Source organism: Poecile atricapillus, chromosome 30, assembly GCF_030490865.1.
Source record: "Poecile atricapillus isolate bPoeAtr1 chromosome 30, bPoeAtr1.hap1, whole genome shotgun sequence".
Classification (NCBI taxonomy): domain Eukaryota; kingdom Metazoa; phylum Chordata; class Aves; order Passeriformes; family Paridae; genus Poecile; species Poecile atricapillus.
Genome location: NC_081278.1, coordinates 383,206 through 398,832, shown reverse-complemented (window position 1 = coordinate 398,832; position 15,627 = coordinate 383,206). Strand labels below are relative to the sequence as shown.

General features: G+C 46.0%; 1 protein-coding gene across 1 annotated transcript in view; it reads left to right on the top strand.

Moving 5' to 3' along the window:
* POLD1 (DNA polymerase delta 1, catalytic subunit) overlaps nt 1–15,258 on the top strand; it is a 57,384-nt gene extending 42,126 nt beyond the window's left edge. The window contains exons 21-27 of the mRNA XM_058859737.1: nt 3,397–3,549; nt 6,844–6,946; nt 9,135–9,267; nt 10,940–11,053; nt 12,576–12,628; nt 14,837–14,934; nt 15,029–15,258. Of these exons, the coding sequence (XP_058715720.1) occupies nt 3,397–3,549; nt 6,844–6,946; nt 9,135–9,267; nt 10,940–11,053; nt 12,576–12,628; nt 14,837–14,934; nt 15,029–15,125 (751 nt within the window). The 3' untranslated portion in view covers nt 15,126–15,258. The remainder of the gene's footprint in view (nt 1–3,396; nt 3,550–6,843; nt 6,947–9,134; nt 9,268–10,939; nt 11,054–12,575; nt 12,629–14,836; nt 14,935–15,028) is intronic.
* The last annotated feature ends 369 nt before the right edge of the window (nt 15,259–15,627 follow it).

The following is a 15,627-nucleotide window of genomic DNA, read 5'->3' as shown; positions in this document are numbered from 1 at the left end:
GTAAAATGGTGAAAAAACGGGAAAAAACGGTGAAAAAATGGTGAAAAACGGTGAAAAAATGGCTGAGAAATGGGGAAAAATGGTGAAAAATGGGGAAATGGCCCCAAAATGAGAGGGTTTTACCCTGAGTGACGTCATGGTGACAGCCTGGCTGAGCAGGATCCTGCTGCACAGGTGAGAAATGGGGGAAAAATGGGGAAAAACGGGAAAAAACGGTGAAAAATGGTGAAAAATGGGCAAAAAATGGCTGAGAAATGGGGAAAAATGGTGAAAAATGGGGAAATGGCCCCAAAATGAGAGGGTTTTACCCTGAGTGACAGCCTGGGTGTGCAGGATCCTGCTGCACAGGTGAGAAATGGGGGAAAAATGGGAAAAAATGGTGAAAAACGGTGAAAAAATGACGAAAAATGGGCAAAAAATGGCTGAGAAATGGGGAAAAATGGGGAAAAATGGGGAAAAATGGTTAAAAATGGGGAAATGGCCCCAAAATGAGAGGGTTTTACCCTGAGTGACATCCTGTCTGCGCAGGATCCTGCTGCACAGGTGAGAAATGGGGGAAAAATGGGAAAAAATGGTGAAAAACGGTGAAAAAATGACGAAAAATGGGCAAAAAATGGCTGAGAAATGGGGAAAAATGGGGAAAAATGGGGAAATGGCCCCAAAATGAGAGGGTTTTACCCTGGCTGCCAACCTGGTGACAGCCTGGCTGCGCAGGATCCTGCTGCACAGGTGAGATCCAGAAAAAATGGTGAGAAACAGTGAAAAAATGGTGAAAAACGGTGAAAAAATGGTGAAAAACGGTGAAAAAACGAAGAAAAACGGGCAAAAAATGGCTGAGAAATGGGGAAAAATGGGGAAAAATGGGGAAATGGCCCCAAAATGAGAGGGTTTTACCCTGAGGGATGGCCTGGCTGTGCAGGATCCTGCTGCACAGGTGAGTTCCAAAAAAAAACCAGGAAAAATGGGGTAAAATGGTGAAAAAACGGGAAAAAACGGTGAAAAAATGGTGAAAAACGGTGAAAAAATGGCTGAGAAATGGGGAAAAATGGTGAAAAATGGGGAAATGGCCCCAAAATGAGAGGGTTTTACCCTGAGTGACAGCCTGGCTGAGCAGGATCCTGCTGCACAGGTGAGAAATGGGGGAAAAATGGGAAAAATGGGAAAAAATGGTGAAAAACGGTGAAAAAACGGTGAAAAATGGTGAAAAAATGGATAAAAAATGGTTAAAAAATGGTTAAAAAACGGTAAAAAAACGGTAAAAAAATGGTGAAAAAATGGGAAAAAAATGGGAAAAATTCAGGCCAGGTTCAGCCCCTGAGGATGCCGAGTTTGGGGTGAATTTGGGTGATTTTGGGGCAGTTTTTGGTGCAGTTTTTGGGGTGATTTTGGGGTGATTTTGGGGCAGTTTTTGGGGTGATTTTGGGGCAGTTTTTGCAGCAGTTTTTGGGTGATTTTGGGGTGATTTTGGCTGATTTTGGGTCAGTTTTGAGTCAGCTTTGGTGCAGTTTTTGGTGCAGTTTTTGGGGTGATTTTGGGGTGATTTTGGTGCAGTTTTGGGGCAGTTTTGGGCAGTTTTTGGGGCAGTTTTTGGGGTGATTTTGGGGCAGTTTTTGCAGCAGTTTGGGGTGATTTTGGGTGATTTTGGGTGATTTTGGGGTGATTTTGGCTGATTTTGGGTCAGTTTTGAGTCAGCTTTGGGGCAGTTTTTGGTGCAATTTTTGGGGTGATTTTGGGGTGATTTTGGGCAGTTTTTGGGGCAGTTTTTGGGGTGATTTTGGGGCAGTTTTTGGGGTGATTTTGGGTGATTTTGGGGCAGTTTTTAGGGTGATTTTGGGGCAGTTTTTGGGGTGATTTTGAGGCAGTTTTTGGGGCAGTTTTTGGGGTGATTTTGGTGCAGTTTTTGCAGCAGTTTTTGGGGTGATTTTGGGGTGATTTGGGGCAGTTTTTGGGGTGATTTTGGGGCAGTTTTTGGGGTGATTTTGGCTGATTTTGGGGCAGTTTTTGCAGCATTTTTTGGGGTGATTTGGGGCAGTTTTGGTGCCGTTTTTGGGGTGATTTTGGGGTGATTTTGGAGCTGGTTTTGGGGCAGTTTTTGGGGTGATTTTGGTGCAGTTTTTTGGGTGATTTTGGGGTGATTTTGGTGCAGTTTTTGGGTTGATTTTGGTGCAGTTTTTGGCTGATTTTGAGGTGATTTGGGGTGATTTTGGGTCAGTTTTTGTTCTGTTTTCTCAGGGATCCCATGGGTGCCGTGGCTCACGCCCAGGAGGTGATTTTGGGGTGATTTTGGCTGATTTTGGGTCTCTATCCCCAGGGACCCCATGGGTGCTGTGGCTCACGCCCAGGAGGTGATTTTGGGGTGATTTTGGGGTGATTTTGGAGCCGGTTTTAGGGCAGTTTTGGGTTGATTTTGGTGCAGTTTTTGAGGTGATTTTGGGTTGATTTTGGTGCAGTTTTTGAGGTGATTTTGGGTTGATTTTGGTGCAGTTTTTTGGGTGATTTTGGGGTGATTTTGGCTGATTTTGGGTCTGTTTTCTCAGGGACCCCATGGGTGCCGTGGCTCACGCCCAGGAGGTGATTTTGCGGTGATTTTGGGGTGATTTTGGAGCCGGTTTTTGGGCAGTTTTTAGAGTGATTTTGGTGCAGTTTTTGCAGCAGTTTTTGGCTGATTTTTGGGGTGATTTTGGCTGATTTTGGGTCTCTATCCCCAGGGATCCCATGGGTGCCGTGGCTCACGCCCAGGAGGTGATTTTGGGCTGATTTTGGTGCAGTTTTTATGGTGATTTTGGGGCAGTTTTGAGGTGATTTTGGTGCAGTTTTTGGCTGATTTTGGGGTGATTTTGGCTGATTTTGGGTCTGTTTTCTCAGGGATCCCATGGGTGCCGTGGCTCACGCCCAGGAGGTGATTTTGGGGTGATTTTGGTGCAGTTTTTAGGGTGATTTTGGGTCAGTTTTGGTGCAGTTTTTTGGCTGATTTTGGGGTGATTTTTGGGGTGATTTTGGCTGATTTTGGGTCTCTATCCCCAGGGATCCCATGGGTGCCGTGGCTCACGCTCAGGAGGTGATTTTGGGGTGATTTTAGGGCAGTTTTTAGGGTGATTTTGGTGCAGTTTTTGGGGTGATTTTGGGTTGATTTTGGTGCAGATTTTGGCTGATTTTGGGGTGATTTTGGCTGATTTTGGGTCTGTTTTCTCAGGGATCCCATGGGTGCCGTGGCTCACGCTCAGGAGGTGATTTTGGGGTGATTTTAGGGCAGTTTTTAGGGTGATTTTGGTGTGATTTTAGGGTGATTTTGGGGCAGTTTTTAGGGTGATTTTGGTGCAGTTTTTGCAGCAGTTTTGAGTTGATTTTGGGTTGATTTTGGGGTGATTTTGGCTGATTTTGGGTCTCTATCCCCAGGGATCCCATGGGTGCCGTGGCTCACGCTCAGGAGGTGATCTCAGACCTGCTCTGTAACCGCATCGACATCTCCCAGCTCGTCATCACCAAGGAGCTGACGCGCGCCGCCAGCGCCTACAGCGCCCCGCAGGCTCACGTGGCTCTGGCTGAGAGGTGAGGGGCAGAAAATGGGGTGAAAAGAGGCAAAAATGGGAAAAAACGGGAAAAAAATACACAGAAATGGGAAAAAACGGGAAAAAAATACACCAAAATGGGAAAAAACTGCACAGAAATGGGGAAAAAATGGTGCCAGCGCCCCACAGGCTCACGTGGCTCTGGCTGAGAGGTGAGGGGGCAGAAAATGGGGTGAAAACACCCAGAAATGGGAAAAAACGGGAAAAAACGGGAAAAAAATACACAGAAATGCGAAAAAACGGGAAAAAAATACACGGAAATGGGAAAAAAATGGGAAAAAAACCACATGGAAATGGGGAAAAAATGGTGCCAGCGCCCCACAGGCTCACGTGGCTCTGGCTGAGAGGTGAGGGGGCAGAAAATGGGGTGAAAACTGGCAAAAATGGGAAAAAATGGGGAAAAAATACATGGAAATGGGAAAAAACGGGAAAAATCTGCACAGAAATGGGAAAAAAATACACCAAAATGGGGAATAAATCCCTGGCAGCGCCTCCAGCGCCCCACAGGCTCACGTGGCTCTGGCTGAGAGGTGAGGGGCAGAAAATGGGGTGAAAACACCCAGAAATGGGAAAAAAATACACAGAAATGGGAAAAAACGGTAAAAAAATACACGGAAATGGGAATAAAATGGGAAAAAAATACATGGAAATGGGTTTTTTTCCCAATTCCAGATGTTTTTTTCCCAAATCCAGCTGTTTTCCCCCCAAATTCCCGTTGTTTTTCCCAATTCCCGTTGTTTTTCCCCAATCCCATTGGTTTTTTTCCCAATTCTGGTTGTTTTTCCCCCAAATTCCCGTTGTTTTTCCCAATTCCCATTGTTTTTCCCCATTCCCATTGTTTTTTCCCCAATTCCAGCTGTTTTTTTCCTGAATTCCCATTGTTTTTCCCCATTTCCATTGTTCTTTTCCCAATTCCGGTTGTTTTTTTCCCAATTCCCGTTGTTTTCCCCCCAAATTCCCATTTTTTTTCCCCATTCTCATTGTTTTTTTCCCCAATTCCAGGTGTTTTTTCCCACAAATTCCCGTTATTTTTCCCCATTCCCATTGTTTTTTTCCCAATTCCCGTTGTTTTTCCCCCAAATTCCCGTTATTTTTCCCCATTTCCATTGTTTTTTTTCCCAATTCCCGTTGTTTTTCCCCATTCTCATTTTTTTTTCCCCATTCTCATCGTTTTTTCCCAATTCCTGGTGTTTTTCCCCCAAATTCCCGTTGTTTTTGCCAAATCCAGCTGTTTTTCCCCCAAATTCCCATTCTTTTTCCCCATTTCCATTGGTTTTTTCCCCAAATTCCCGTTGTTTTTTCCCAGATTCCCATTTTTTTTCCCCTAATTCCCATTGTTTTTTCCCAAATTCCCGTTGTTTTCCCCCAATTCCTGTTGTGTTTTTCCCCCAAATTCCCATTGTTTTTCCCCATTTCCATTGTTTTTTTTTCCCAATTCCCCTTGTTTTTCCCCATTCCCGTTGTTTTTTTCCCAAATTCCCGTTATTTTTCCCCAATTCCATCTGTTTTTTCCCCAAATTCCCGTTGTTTTTCCCCCAATTCCCACTGTTTTTTCCCATTCCCATTGTTTTTTCCCAATTCCATCTGTTTTTTTCCCAAATTCCCGTTATTTTTCCTCATTCCCATTGTTTTTTTTCCCAATTCCCATTGTTTTTCCCCATTCTCATCGTTTTTTCCCAATTCCTGGTGTTTTTCCCCCAAATTCCCGTTGTTTTTGCCAAATCCAGCTGTTTTTCCCCCAAATTCCCATTCTTTTTCCCCATTTCCATTGGTTTTTTCCCCAAATTCCCGTTGTTTTTTCCCAGATTCCCATTTTTTTTCCCCTAATTCCCATTGTTTTTTCCCAAATTCCCGTTGTTTTCCCCCAATTCCTGTTGTGTTTTTCCCCCAAATTCCCATTGTTTTTCCCCATTTCCATTGTTTTTTTTTCCCAATTCCCCTTGTTTTTCCCCATTCCCGTTGTTTTTTTCCCAAATTCCCGTTATTTTTCCCCATTTCCATTTTTTTTTCCCAAATTCCCGTTGTTTTTTCCCCAATTCCATCGGTTTTTTTCCCCAATTCCAGCTGTTTTTCCCCCAAATTCCCGTTATTTTTCCCCATTCCCATTGTTTTTCGCCATTGTCATTGTTTTTTTCCCAATTCTGGTTGTTTTTTCCCAATTCCCGTTGTTTTCCTCCCAAATTCCCATTGTTTTTCCCCATTTCCATTGTTTTTTTCCCAATTCTGGCTGTTTTTCCCCCAAATTCCCGTTATTTTTCCCCATTTCCATTGTTTTTTTCCCAATTCCCGTTGTTTTTCCCCCAATTCCCCCTGTTTTTTCCCATTCCCATTGTTTTTTCCCCAATTCCATCTGTTTTTTTCCCAAATTCCCATTGTTTTTCCCCATTCTCATAGTTTTTTCCCAATTCCCGTTGTTTTTCCCCGTTCCCATTGGTTTTTTTCCCCATTTCCATTGTTTTTTTCCAAATTCCCATTGTTTTTCCCCATTTCCATTGTTTTTTTTCCCAATTCCGGTTGTTTTTTCCCAAATCCAGCTGTTTTCCCCCCAAATTCCTGTTTTTTCCCCAATTCCAGCTGTTTTTTTCTCAAATTCTCATTATTTTTCCCCATTTCCATTGTTTTTTTTCCCCATTCCCATTGTTTTTTCCCAATTCCTTTCATTTTTACCCCTAAATTCCCATTGTTTTTCCCCATTCCCATCGTTTTTCCCAATTCCCGTTGTTTTTCCCCCAAATTCCCATTTTTTCCCCCAAATTCCCATTTTTTTTCCCCAAATTCCCATTGTTTTTTCCCCAATTCCAGCTGTTTCTTTCCCAAATTCCTGTTATTTTTCCCCATTCCCATTATTTTTTCCCCAATTCCCACTGTTTTTTCCCCATTCCCATTGTTTTTCCCCAATTCTGGCTGTTTTCCCCCCAAATTGTCATCATTTTTCCCCATTTCCATTGTTTTTTTCCCAATTCTGGTTGTTTTTTCCCAATTCCCATTGTTTTTTTCCCCCAAATTCCCATTTTTTTTCCCCAAATTCCTGTTATTTTTCCCCATTCCCATTGGTTTTTTTCCCAATTCCCATTGTTTTTCCCCCAAATTCCCATTATTTTTCCCCATTCCCATCATTTTTCCCCATTCCCATTATTTTTCCCCATTCCCATCGGTTTTTTCCCAATTCCCATTTTTTTTCCCCTAATTCCCATTGTTTTTTCCCAATTCCCATGGTTTTTTCCCAATTCCCTGTTTTTTTCCCCCAATTCCGTGTCCGTTTTTCCCCCCCCAGGCTGCGGCGCAGGGACCCCGGCAGCGCCCCCTCCCTGGGGGACCGCGTCCCCTACGTCATCGTCAGCGGCGCCCGCGGCCAGGCCGCCTACACACGGTCTGAGGTCAGGGGTCAAAGGTCATCCTGGGGTCACTCGGGGTCATCCTGGGGTCATTGGGGTCATCCTGGGGTCACTCAGGGGTCACTGTCCCCCTACGTCATCGTCAGCGGCGCCCGCGGCCAGGCCGCGTATACCCGGTCTGAGGTCAGGGGTCAAAGGTCATCCTGGGGTCATCCTGGGGTCACTCAGGGGTCACTCAGGGGTCACTGTCCCCCTACGTCATCGTCAGCGGCGCCCGCGGCCAGGCCGCGTATACCCGGTCTGAGGTCAGCCAGGGGTCAAAGGTCATCCTGGGGTCATCCTGGGGTCATTGGGGTCACTGGGGTCATCCTGGGGTCACTCGGGGGTCATCCTGGGGTCATCCTGGGGTCACTCGGGGGTCACTCAGGGGTCACTCAGGGGTCACTGTCCCCCTACGTCATCGTCAGCGGCGCCCGCGGCCAGGCCGCCTACACACGGTCAGAGGTCAGCCAGGGGTCAAAGGTCATCCTGGGGTCACTCAGGGTCATTGGGGTCACTCAGGGGTCATTGGGGTCATCCTGGGGTCACTCAGGGGTCACTGTCCCCCTACGTCATCATCAGCGGCGCCCGCGGCCAGGCCGCCTACACCCGGTCAGAGGTCAGCCAGGGGTCAAAGGTCATCCTGGGGTCATCCTGGGGTCACTCGGGGTCATTGGGGTCATCCTGGGGTCACTGGGGTCACTCAGGGGTCACTGTCCCCTACGTCATCGTCAGCGGCGCCCGCGGCCAGGCCGCCTACACACGGTCAGAGGTCAGCCAGGGGTCAAAGGTCATCCTGGGGTCACTCGGGGTCATTGGGGTCATCCTGGGGTCACTCAGGGGTCACTCAGGGGTCACTGTCCCCCTACGTCATCGTCAGCGGCGCCCGCGGCCAGGCCGCCTACACCCGCTCAGAGGTCAGGGGTCAAAGGTCATCCTGGGGTCACTCGGGGTCATCCTGGGGTCATTGGGGTCATCCTGGGGTCACTCAGGGGTCACTCAGGGGTCACTCAGGGGTCACTGTCCCCCTACGTCATCGTCAGCGGCGCCCGCGGCCAGGCCGCCTACACCCGCTCAGAGGTCAGCCAGGGGTCAAAGGTCATCCTGGGGTCACTCAGGGGTCACTGGGGTCATCCTGGGGTCACTCGGGGGTCATCCTGGGGTCATCCTGGGGTCACTCGGGGGTCACTCAGGGGTCACTCAGGGGTCACTGTCCCCCTACGTCATCGTCAGTGGCGCCCGCGGCCAGGCCGCCTACACACGGTCAGAGGTCAGCCAGGGGTCAAAGGTCATCCTGGGGTCACTCGGGGGTCACTCAGGGGTCACTCAGGGGTCATTGGGGTCACTCAGGGTCATCCTGGGGTCACTCAGGGTCATCCTGGGGTCATCCTGGGGTCACTCAGGGGTCATTGGGGTCACCCTGGGGTCACTCAGGGGTCACTCAGGGGTCACTCAGGGGTCATTGGGGTCACTCAGGGTCATCCTGGGGTCACTCAGGGTCATCCTGGGGTCATCCTGGGGTCACTCAGGGGTCATTGGGGTCACCCTGGGGTCACTCAGGGGTCACTCAGGGGTCAAGGGACACCAAAATCTGGGAGAATTTGGGGAAATTTGGGAATTCCAGGGGGAATTTTGGGGTCCTGGGGTCAAATTTTGGGGATTTTGGGTTCCTGGGGTCAGAATTTTGGGAATTTTGGGTCCCTGGGGTCAAAATTTTGGGAATTTTGGGCCCCCTGGGGTCAGAATTTTGGGTTCCTGGGGTCAAAATTGGGAGAATTTTGGGTTCCTGGGATGGAATTGTGGGAATTTTTGGCTCCTGAGGGGGAATTTTGGGTTCCTGGGGTGGAAATTTTGGGAATTTTTGGCTGCTGGGGTGGAATTTTGGGAATTTGGGGGTCCTGGGGTCAAATTTTGGGAATTTTGGGCTCCTGGGGTCAGAATTTTGGGAGTTTTGGATTCCTGGGGTGGGAATTTTGGGAATTTGGGGTTCTTGGGATGGGAATTTTGGGAATTCTGTGCCCCCCAGGGTGGGAATATTCCAGAATCCCCCCCCTGACCTGGATTTTGCTGTGAATTCCGCCCTTTTTGGGCTTTCCTTTCCCTCCTCCCCGAAATCCCCTGCCCTGAACCCTCCCAAAAATCCCAAAAATTCCCAAAAATTCCCAAATTTTCTGGAATTTTCCCAATTCAGGACCCGGTGTTCGCCCTGGAGCAGAACCTGCCCATCGACACCCGCTACTACCTGGAGCAGCAGCTGAGCCGGCCCCTGCTGAGGATCTTCGAGCCCATCCTGGGCGAGGGCAGGGCCCAGGCCGTGCTGCTCCGTGAGTATTCCCGGGAAATTCCCAAAAATTCCCGGAATTCCCAGGAATTCCCAAAAAACCGCGTCCAAATCGGGCCAAAAACGGCGAAAATGGAGCAAAACTGGGGTGAAATTGAGCGAAATTCCAGCAAAATTTCACCCAAATCCACACAAAATGGAATCAAAATTCACATTTTTGTCAAAAATTCCTGAAAGTTCCCCAAAATTCCCAAAATTTCCCAAAAATTCCCCAAAAACCGCGTCAAAATCGGGCCAAAAACGGCGAAAAAAGAGCGAAAATGGAGCAAAATTGAGCCAAATTTCACCCAAATCCACCCAAAACTGAATGAAAATTCACATTTTTGTCAAAAATTCCTGAAAGTTCCCGAAAATTCCCGGAATTCCCCAAAATTCCCAAAAAACCGCATCCAAATCGGGCCAAAAATGGCGAAAAAAGAGCGAAAATGGAGCAAAAATGGGGTGAAATTGAGCAAAATTTCACCAAATTTCACCCAAATCCACCCAAAATGGAATCAAAATTCACATTTTTGTCAAAAGATCCCAAAAGTTCCTGAAAATTCCTGGAATTCCTGAGAATTCCCAAAAAACCGTGTCAAAATCGGGCCAAAAATGGTGAAAATGGAGCAAAAATGGAGAAAAATGGAGCAAAATTTCACCAAAATTCACCAAATTTCACCCAAAACGGAACCAAAATCCACAAATTTTGTCGAAAATTCCCAAAAATTCCTGGAATTCCCAAAAATTCCCCAAATCCCAGAAAAAATGGAGCAAAATCCTCCCCAGATTGGGCCCATTCCTGGATTTTGGGGGAATTTTGGGATGAAATTTTGGTTTTTTGGGTGGAATTTGGGGAATTTTGGGGTCCTGGGCTGGATTTTTTTGGGAATTTCGGGGTTTTGGGGATTCCCAGGAATTTTGGGAATTTTGGGGTGGAATTTTGGGGGGTTTTGGGATCGAATTTTGACATTTTTGGGTGGGAATTTTGGGATTTTTGCCATCCTGGGATGGATTTTTTGGGGAATTTTGGGGTTTTTGCAACTCCCAGGAATTTGGGAATTTTTGGGGCTGAAATTCCAGGATTTTTGGGATGAAATTTGGGATTTTTGGGGTGGATTTTTGGGGAAGAATTTTCAGATTTTTGCCATCCTGGGCTGGATTTTTTTGGGAATTCCGGCGTTATTTGGATTCCCAGGAATTTTGGGATTTTGGGGTGGAATTTTGGGAATTTTGGGATGGAAATTTTGGGAGTTTTGGGATGAAATTTTGGAATTTTTGGGTGGGAATTGTGGGACTTTTTGGGATGGAAATTTTGGGGATGGAATTTTGGGATTTTGGGGGGTTTGGGGATGAAATTTCGGGAGTTTTTTGGGGGAATTTTGAGATTTTTTGTCATTTTTGCCATCCTGGGCTGGATTTTTTTGGGAATTCCGGCGTTTTTGTGACTCCCAGGAATTTGGGAACTTTTGGGCTGGAATTCTGGGATTTTTGGGTGGGAATTTTGGGATTTTTGGATTTTTGGGATAAAATTTTGGGATTTTTGCCATCCTGGGCTGGATTTTTTTGGGAATTTCGGCGTTTTTGCCACTCCCAAAAATCCAGGAATTTTTGGGGCTGAAATTCCCGGATTTTTTGGGCTGAAATTGGGGGATTTTGGGAATTCTCTGCCCCCACAGAGGGGGAGCACACGCGCTGCAAGACCCTCCTGACCTCCAGATCCGGGGGGCTCTCGGCCTTCACCTCCAAACGCAGCAGCTGCGTCGGCTGCCGGGCGCTCCTGCCCCACCACGGTGAGTCCCAGCCCTAATTAACTAATTAACCACTAATTAATCCCTAATTAACCCCCCCCAGGCCGGAATGGACCCACCCAGCCAAAAAAATCCGGCTCCAAAAGGGCCAAAATCGGCCAAAAACGCCCCAAAAATGGGGGGGATTTGGGGTTTAATTGGAGATTGATCCCGCTAATTAATGAGGGGGGTGGTAATTAATGAGTTCTGCTGGAAATTAATAAGCCCAGGGTGTAATTAACACAGGAATTTGCTTTTTAGCACGAAAAAATGGGGTTTAGGAGCCCCAAAATCCTCAAAATTCAGGGGATTCCTCCCAAAAATTGGGATCAGAGACCCCCAAATCCCCTCAATTAAAGCCCCCTCCCCTAATTAATGAGATTAATACTAATTAATGACCCGAAACCCCAAGTTAATGACCCCAAACCCAATTAATATCCCAAAATTAAATCAGAAATTCGCTTTTTATCACAAAAAAATGGAGTTTTGGAGCCCCAAAATCCTCAGAATTCTGGGGATTCCTCCCCAAATTCCCTCCCCTGGGAAATTCGGGAATTTGATCCCAAAATTTGGGCTCCGGGAGCCCCAAAATTCCCCAAATTCAGCCCAAAATTCCCCAAATTCAGCCCAAAATTCCCCAAATTCAGCCCAAAATTCCCCAAATTCAGCCCAAAATTCCCCAAATTCGCCCCAAAATTCCCCAAATTCAGCCCAAAATTCCCCAAATTCGCCCCAAAATTCCCCAATTCAGCCCAAAATTCCCCAAATTCAGCCCCAAATTCCCCAAATTTGCCCCAAAATTCCCCAAATTCAGCCCAAAATTCCCCAAATTCGCCCCAAAATTCCCCAAATTCAGCCCAAAATTCCCCAAATTCAGCCCAAAATTCCCCAAATTCACCCCAAAATTCCCCAAATTCGCCCCAAAATTCCCCAAATTCAGCCCAAAATTCCCCAAATTCACCCCAAAATTCCCCAAATTCAGCCCAAAATTCCCCAAATTCAGCCCAAAATTCCCCAAATTCACCCCAAAATTCCCCAAATTCAGCCCAAAATTCCCCAAATTCAGCCCAAAATTCCCCAAATTCGCCCCAAAATTCCCCAAATTCAGCCCAAAATTCCCCAAATTCAGCCCAAAATTCCCCAAATTCGCCCCAAAATTCCCCAAATTCAGCCCAAAATTCCCCAAATTCAGCCCAAAATTCCCCAAATTCAGCCCAAAATTCCCCAAATTCGCCCCAAAATTCCCCAAATTCAGCCCAAAATTCCCCAAATTCAGCCCAAAATTCCCCAAATTCAGCCCAAAATTCCCCAAATTCGCCCCAAAATTCCCCAAATTCAGCCCAAAATTCCCCAAATTCAGCCCAAAATTCCCCAAATTCAGCCCAAAATTCCCCAAATTCAGCCCAAAATTCCCCAAATTCGCCCCAAAATTCCCCAAATTCAGCCCAAAATTCCCCAAATTCAGCCCAAAATTCCCCAAATTCAGCCCAAAATTCCCCAAATTCAGCCCAAAATTCCCCCCCAGGAGCCGTTTGTGATTTCTGCCGCCAGAGGGAGTCCGAGCTCTACCAGAAGGAGGTGGGGAAGGAATTCCGGGAATTCTTCGGGAATTTTGGGATATTTGGGAATTTTGGGGATATTTTGGGATTTTTTGGGATTTCTGGGGAATTTTTTGGGGATTTTTTGGGAATTTTTGGGGGGAATTTTGGGAATTTTGGGGATTTTTTGGGGGAATTTTGGGGGATTTTTTGGGGATTTTTGGGAATATTTGGGGGGGAATTTTGGGGAATTTTTGGGGGGATTTTTTGGGAATTTTGGGATTTTTTGGGGGGATTTTTGGGGAATTTTTTGGGGAATTTCTTGGGAATTTTGGGGGGATTTTTGGGGAATTTTTTGGGGGATTTTTGGGAAATTTTTGAGGAATTTTGGGGAATTTTTTGGGGAATTTTTTGGGGAATTTTTTGGGGAATTTTTTGGGAATTTTGGAATTTTTGGGGGGAATTTCGGGGAATTTTTGGGGAATTTTTTTGGGATTTTTGGGGAATATTTGGGGGGATTTTTTGGGAATTTTTGGGGGGAATTTTGGGGGATTTTGGAGGAATTTTCTTGGGATTTTGGGGGAATATTTTGGGAATTTTGGGGGGAGTTTTTGGGAATTTTTGGGGGGAATTTTTGGGTTTTTGGGGATTTTTTGGGGGGATTTTGGGGAATTTTTTGTGGATTTTTGGGGAATATTTGGGGGGAATTTTTTTTTTTAATTTCTTGAGAATTTTGGGGAAATTTGGGGGGATTTTTGGGAATTTTTGCAGAATTTTGGGGGAATTTTTTTTGGAATTTTTGGGGAATTTTTGGGGGGATTTTGGGGGGAATTTTTCAGGATTTTTTGGGGAATTTTTGGGGGAATTTTGGGGGGGAATTTTTTGGGGGGATTTTTGGGAAATTTTTGCGGAATTTTTTTTGGAATTTTTGGGGAATTTTTGGGGAATTTTGGGGGGATTTTTGGGGAATTTCTGGGGAATTTCTTGGAGATTTTGGGGAATTTTTTGGGAATTTTGGGATTTTTTGGGGGGATTTTTGGGAATTTTGGGGGGAATTTTGGAGAATTTTTGGGGAATTTTTGGGGAATATTTGGGGGCGATTTTTTGGGAATTTTTGGGGGATTTTGGAGGAATTTTCTTGGGATTTTGGGGAATTTTGGGGAATTTTTGCGGAATTTTGGGGGAATTTTTTGGGAATTTTTGGGGGAATTTTTGGGATTTTTGGGGGGGATTTTTGGGATTTTTTTTGGAATTTCTGGGGAATTTCTTGGGGATTTTTTGGGAATTTTTTGGGAATTTTGGGATTTTTTGGGGGGATTTTTGGGGAATTTTTTGGGGAATTTCTTGGGAATTTTTGCGGAATTTTGGGGGGATTTTTTTGGAATTTTTGGGGGAATTTTTGAGATTTTTTTGGGGGAATTTTGGGGGATTTTTTGTGGATTTTTGGGAATATTTGGGGGGGAATTTTTGGGAATTTTTGCGGAATTTTTGGGGGAATTTTGGGGATTTTTGGGGGGGGTTTTTGGGATTTTTTTTTTTAATTTCTGGGGAATTTTGGGATTTTTCAGGGGGATTTTTGGGGAATTTTTTGGGGAATTTCTTGGGAATTTTGGGGAATTATGGGGGGATTTTTGGGGGAATTTTGGGGATTTTTTGGGGGAATTTTTGGGGAATTTTTTGTGGATTTTTGGGGAATATTTGGGGGGGATTTTTTGGGAATTTTTGCGGAATTTTGGGGGGAATTTTTGGGGGAATTTTTGGGATTTTTTGGGATTTTTGGGATTTTTTTTTAATTTCTGGGGAATTTTTTGGGAATTTTGGGATTTTTTGGGGGGATTTTTGGGGAATTTTTCTGGGAATTTCTTGGGAATTTTTGGGGAATTTTTTGGGGAATTTTTGGGGATTTTTTTTTTGACTTTTTTTGGATTTTGGGGAATTTTTGGGGATCTTTGGGATTTTTTAGGAATTTTGGGGGATTTTTGGGAATTTTGGGATATTTGGGGGGATTTTGGGGTTTTTTTTTGGTCCCAAATCCCAAATTTTGGGGTTTTCTGGGACCCCAAACCCAAATTTTGGGGTTTTCTGGGACCCCAAACCCCATTTTTGGGTCATTTTGGGCCGTTTTCGTCCCCCCAGGTGTCCCAGGTGTGGCCCCTGGGGTTTTTTGGGATCCCAAATCCAAATTTTGGGTTTTTTTTGTTCCTAAACCCCAATTTTGGGTCATTTTGTGTCATTTTCATCCCCCCAGGTGTCCCAGGTGTGGCACCTTGAGCGCAGCTTCTCCCGCCTCTGGAGCCAGTGCCAGCGCTGCCAGGGCTCCCTGCTCCAGGACGTTCTGTGCACCAGGTGAACCTCCCAAAAAACCCCAAAAAATCCCAAAATCTCCCCCAAAAAAATTCCCAAAAATAAAAAAATTCCCCAATTTTTTCCTCCCCCTCAGCCGGGACTGCCCCATTTTCTACATGCGCCGCAAAGTGCAGAAGGACCTGGAGGCGCAGCAGGAGCTCCTCAAACGCTTCGGGGTCCCCGACTGGTGACGAATCCACCCCAAAAAATCCCAAAATCCCAAAAAAAAAATTCCGGGAATCCCCAAAAAAAATAAAAATCCCGGCGTTTTTGGGAGTTTGGATGAATTTTTTATCCCCCCCCCCCGCGGTTTTGTATGGGAAATTTAATAAAGGTTTGGTTTTTTGTGGTTTTTTTGTGGCTCGGGTGATTTTTGGGGATTTTTTGAACGATTTTTTTGGGGCGTTTTTGGGGTTTTTGGGGATTTTTAATGGGAATTTGGGGTGTGGGGGCGTGGCTTGGTGATTGACACCTCTCCCGACCAATCAGAGCGCGGAACGAGCACTTTGCCCCGCCTTGTGGGCGTGGCCTAGCGGTGATTCGTGATTGACAGCTTCCCGCCCAATCAGCGCTGTGGGCGTGGATTAACATTGATAGGCGTTTCCGCTGTCCAATGAGAAGGCGGTAACCGGGAAGAGGCGGCCAATGGGAAGGCGCGGGGGGCGCGCGGCGGCCCCGCCCCCGCTATAAAAG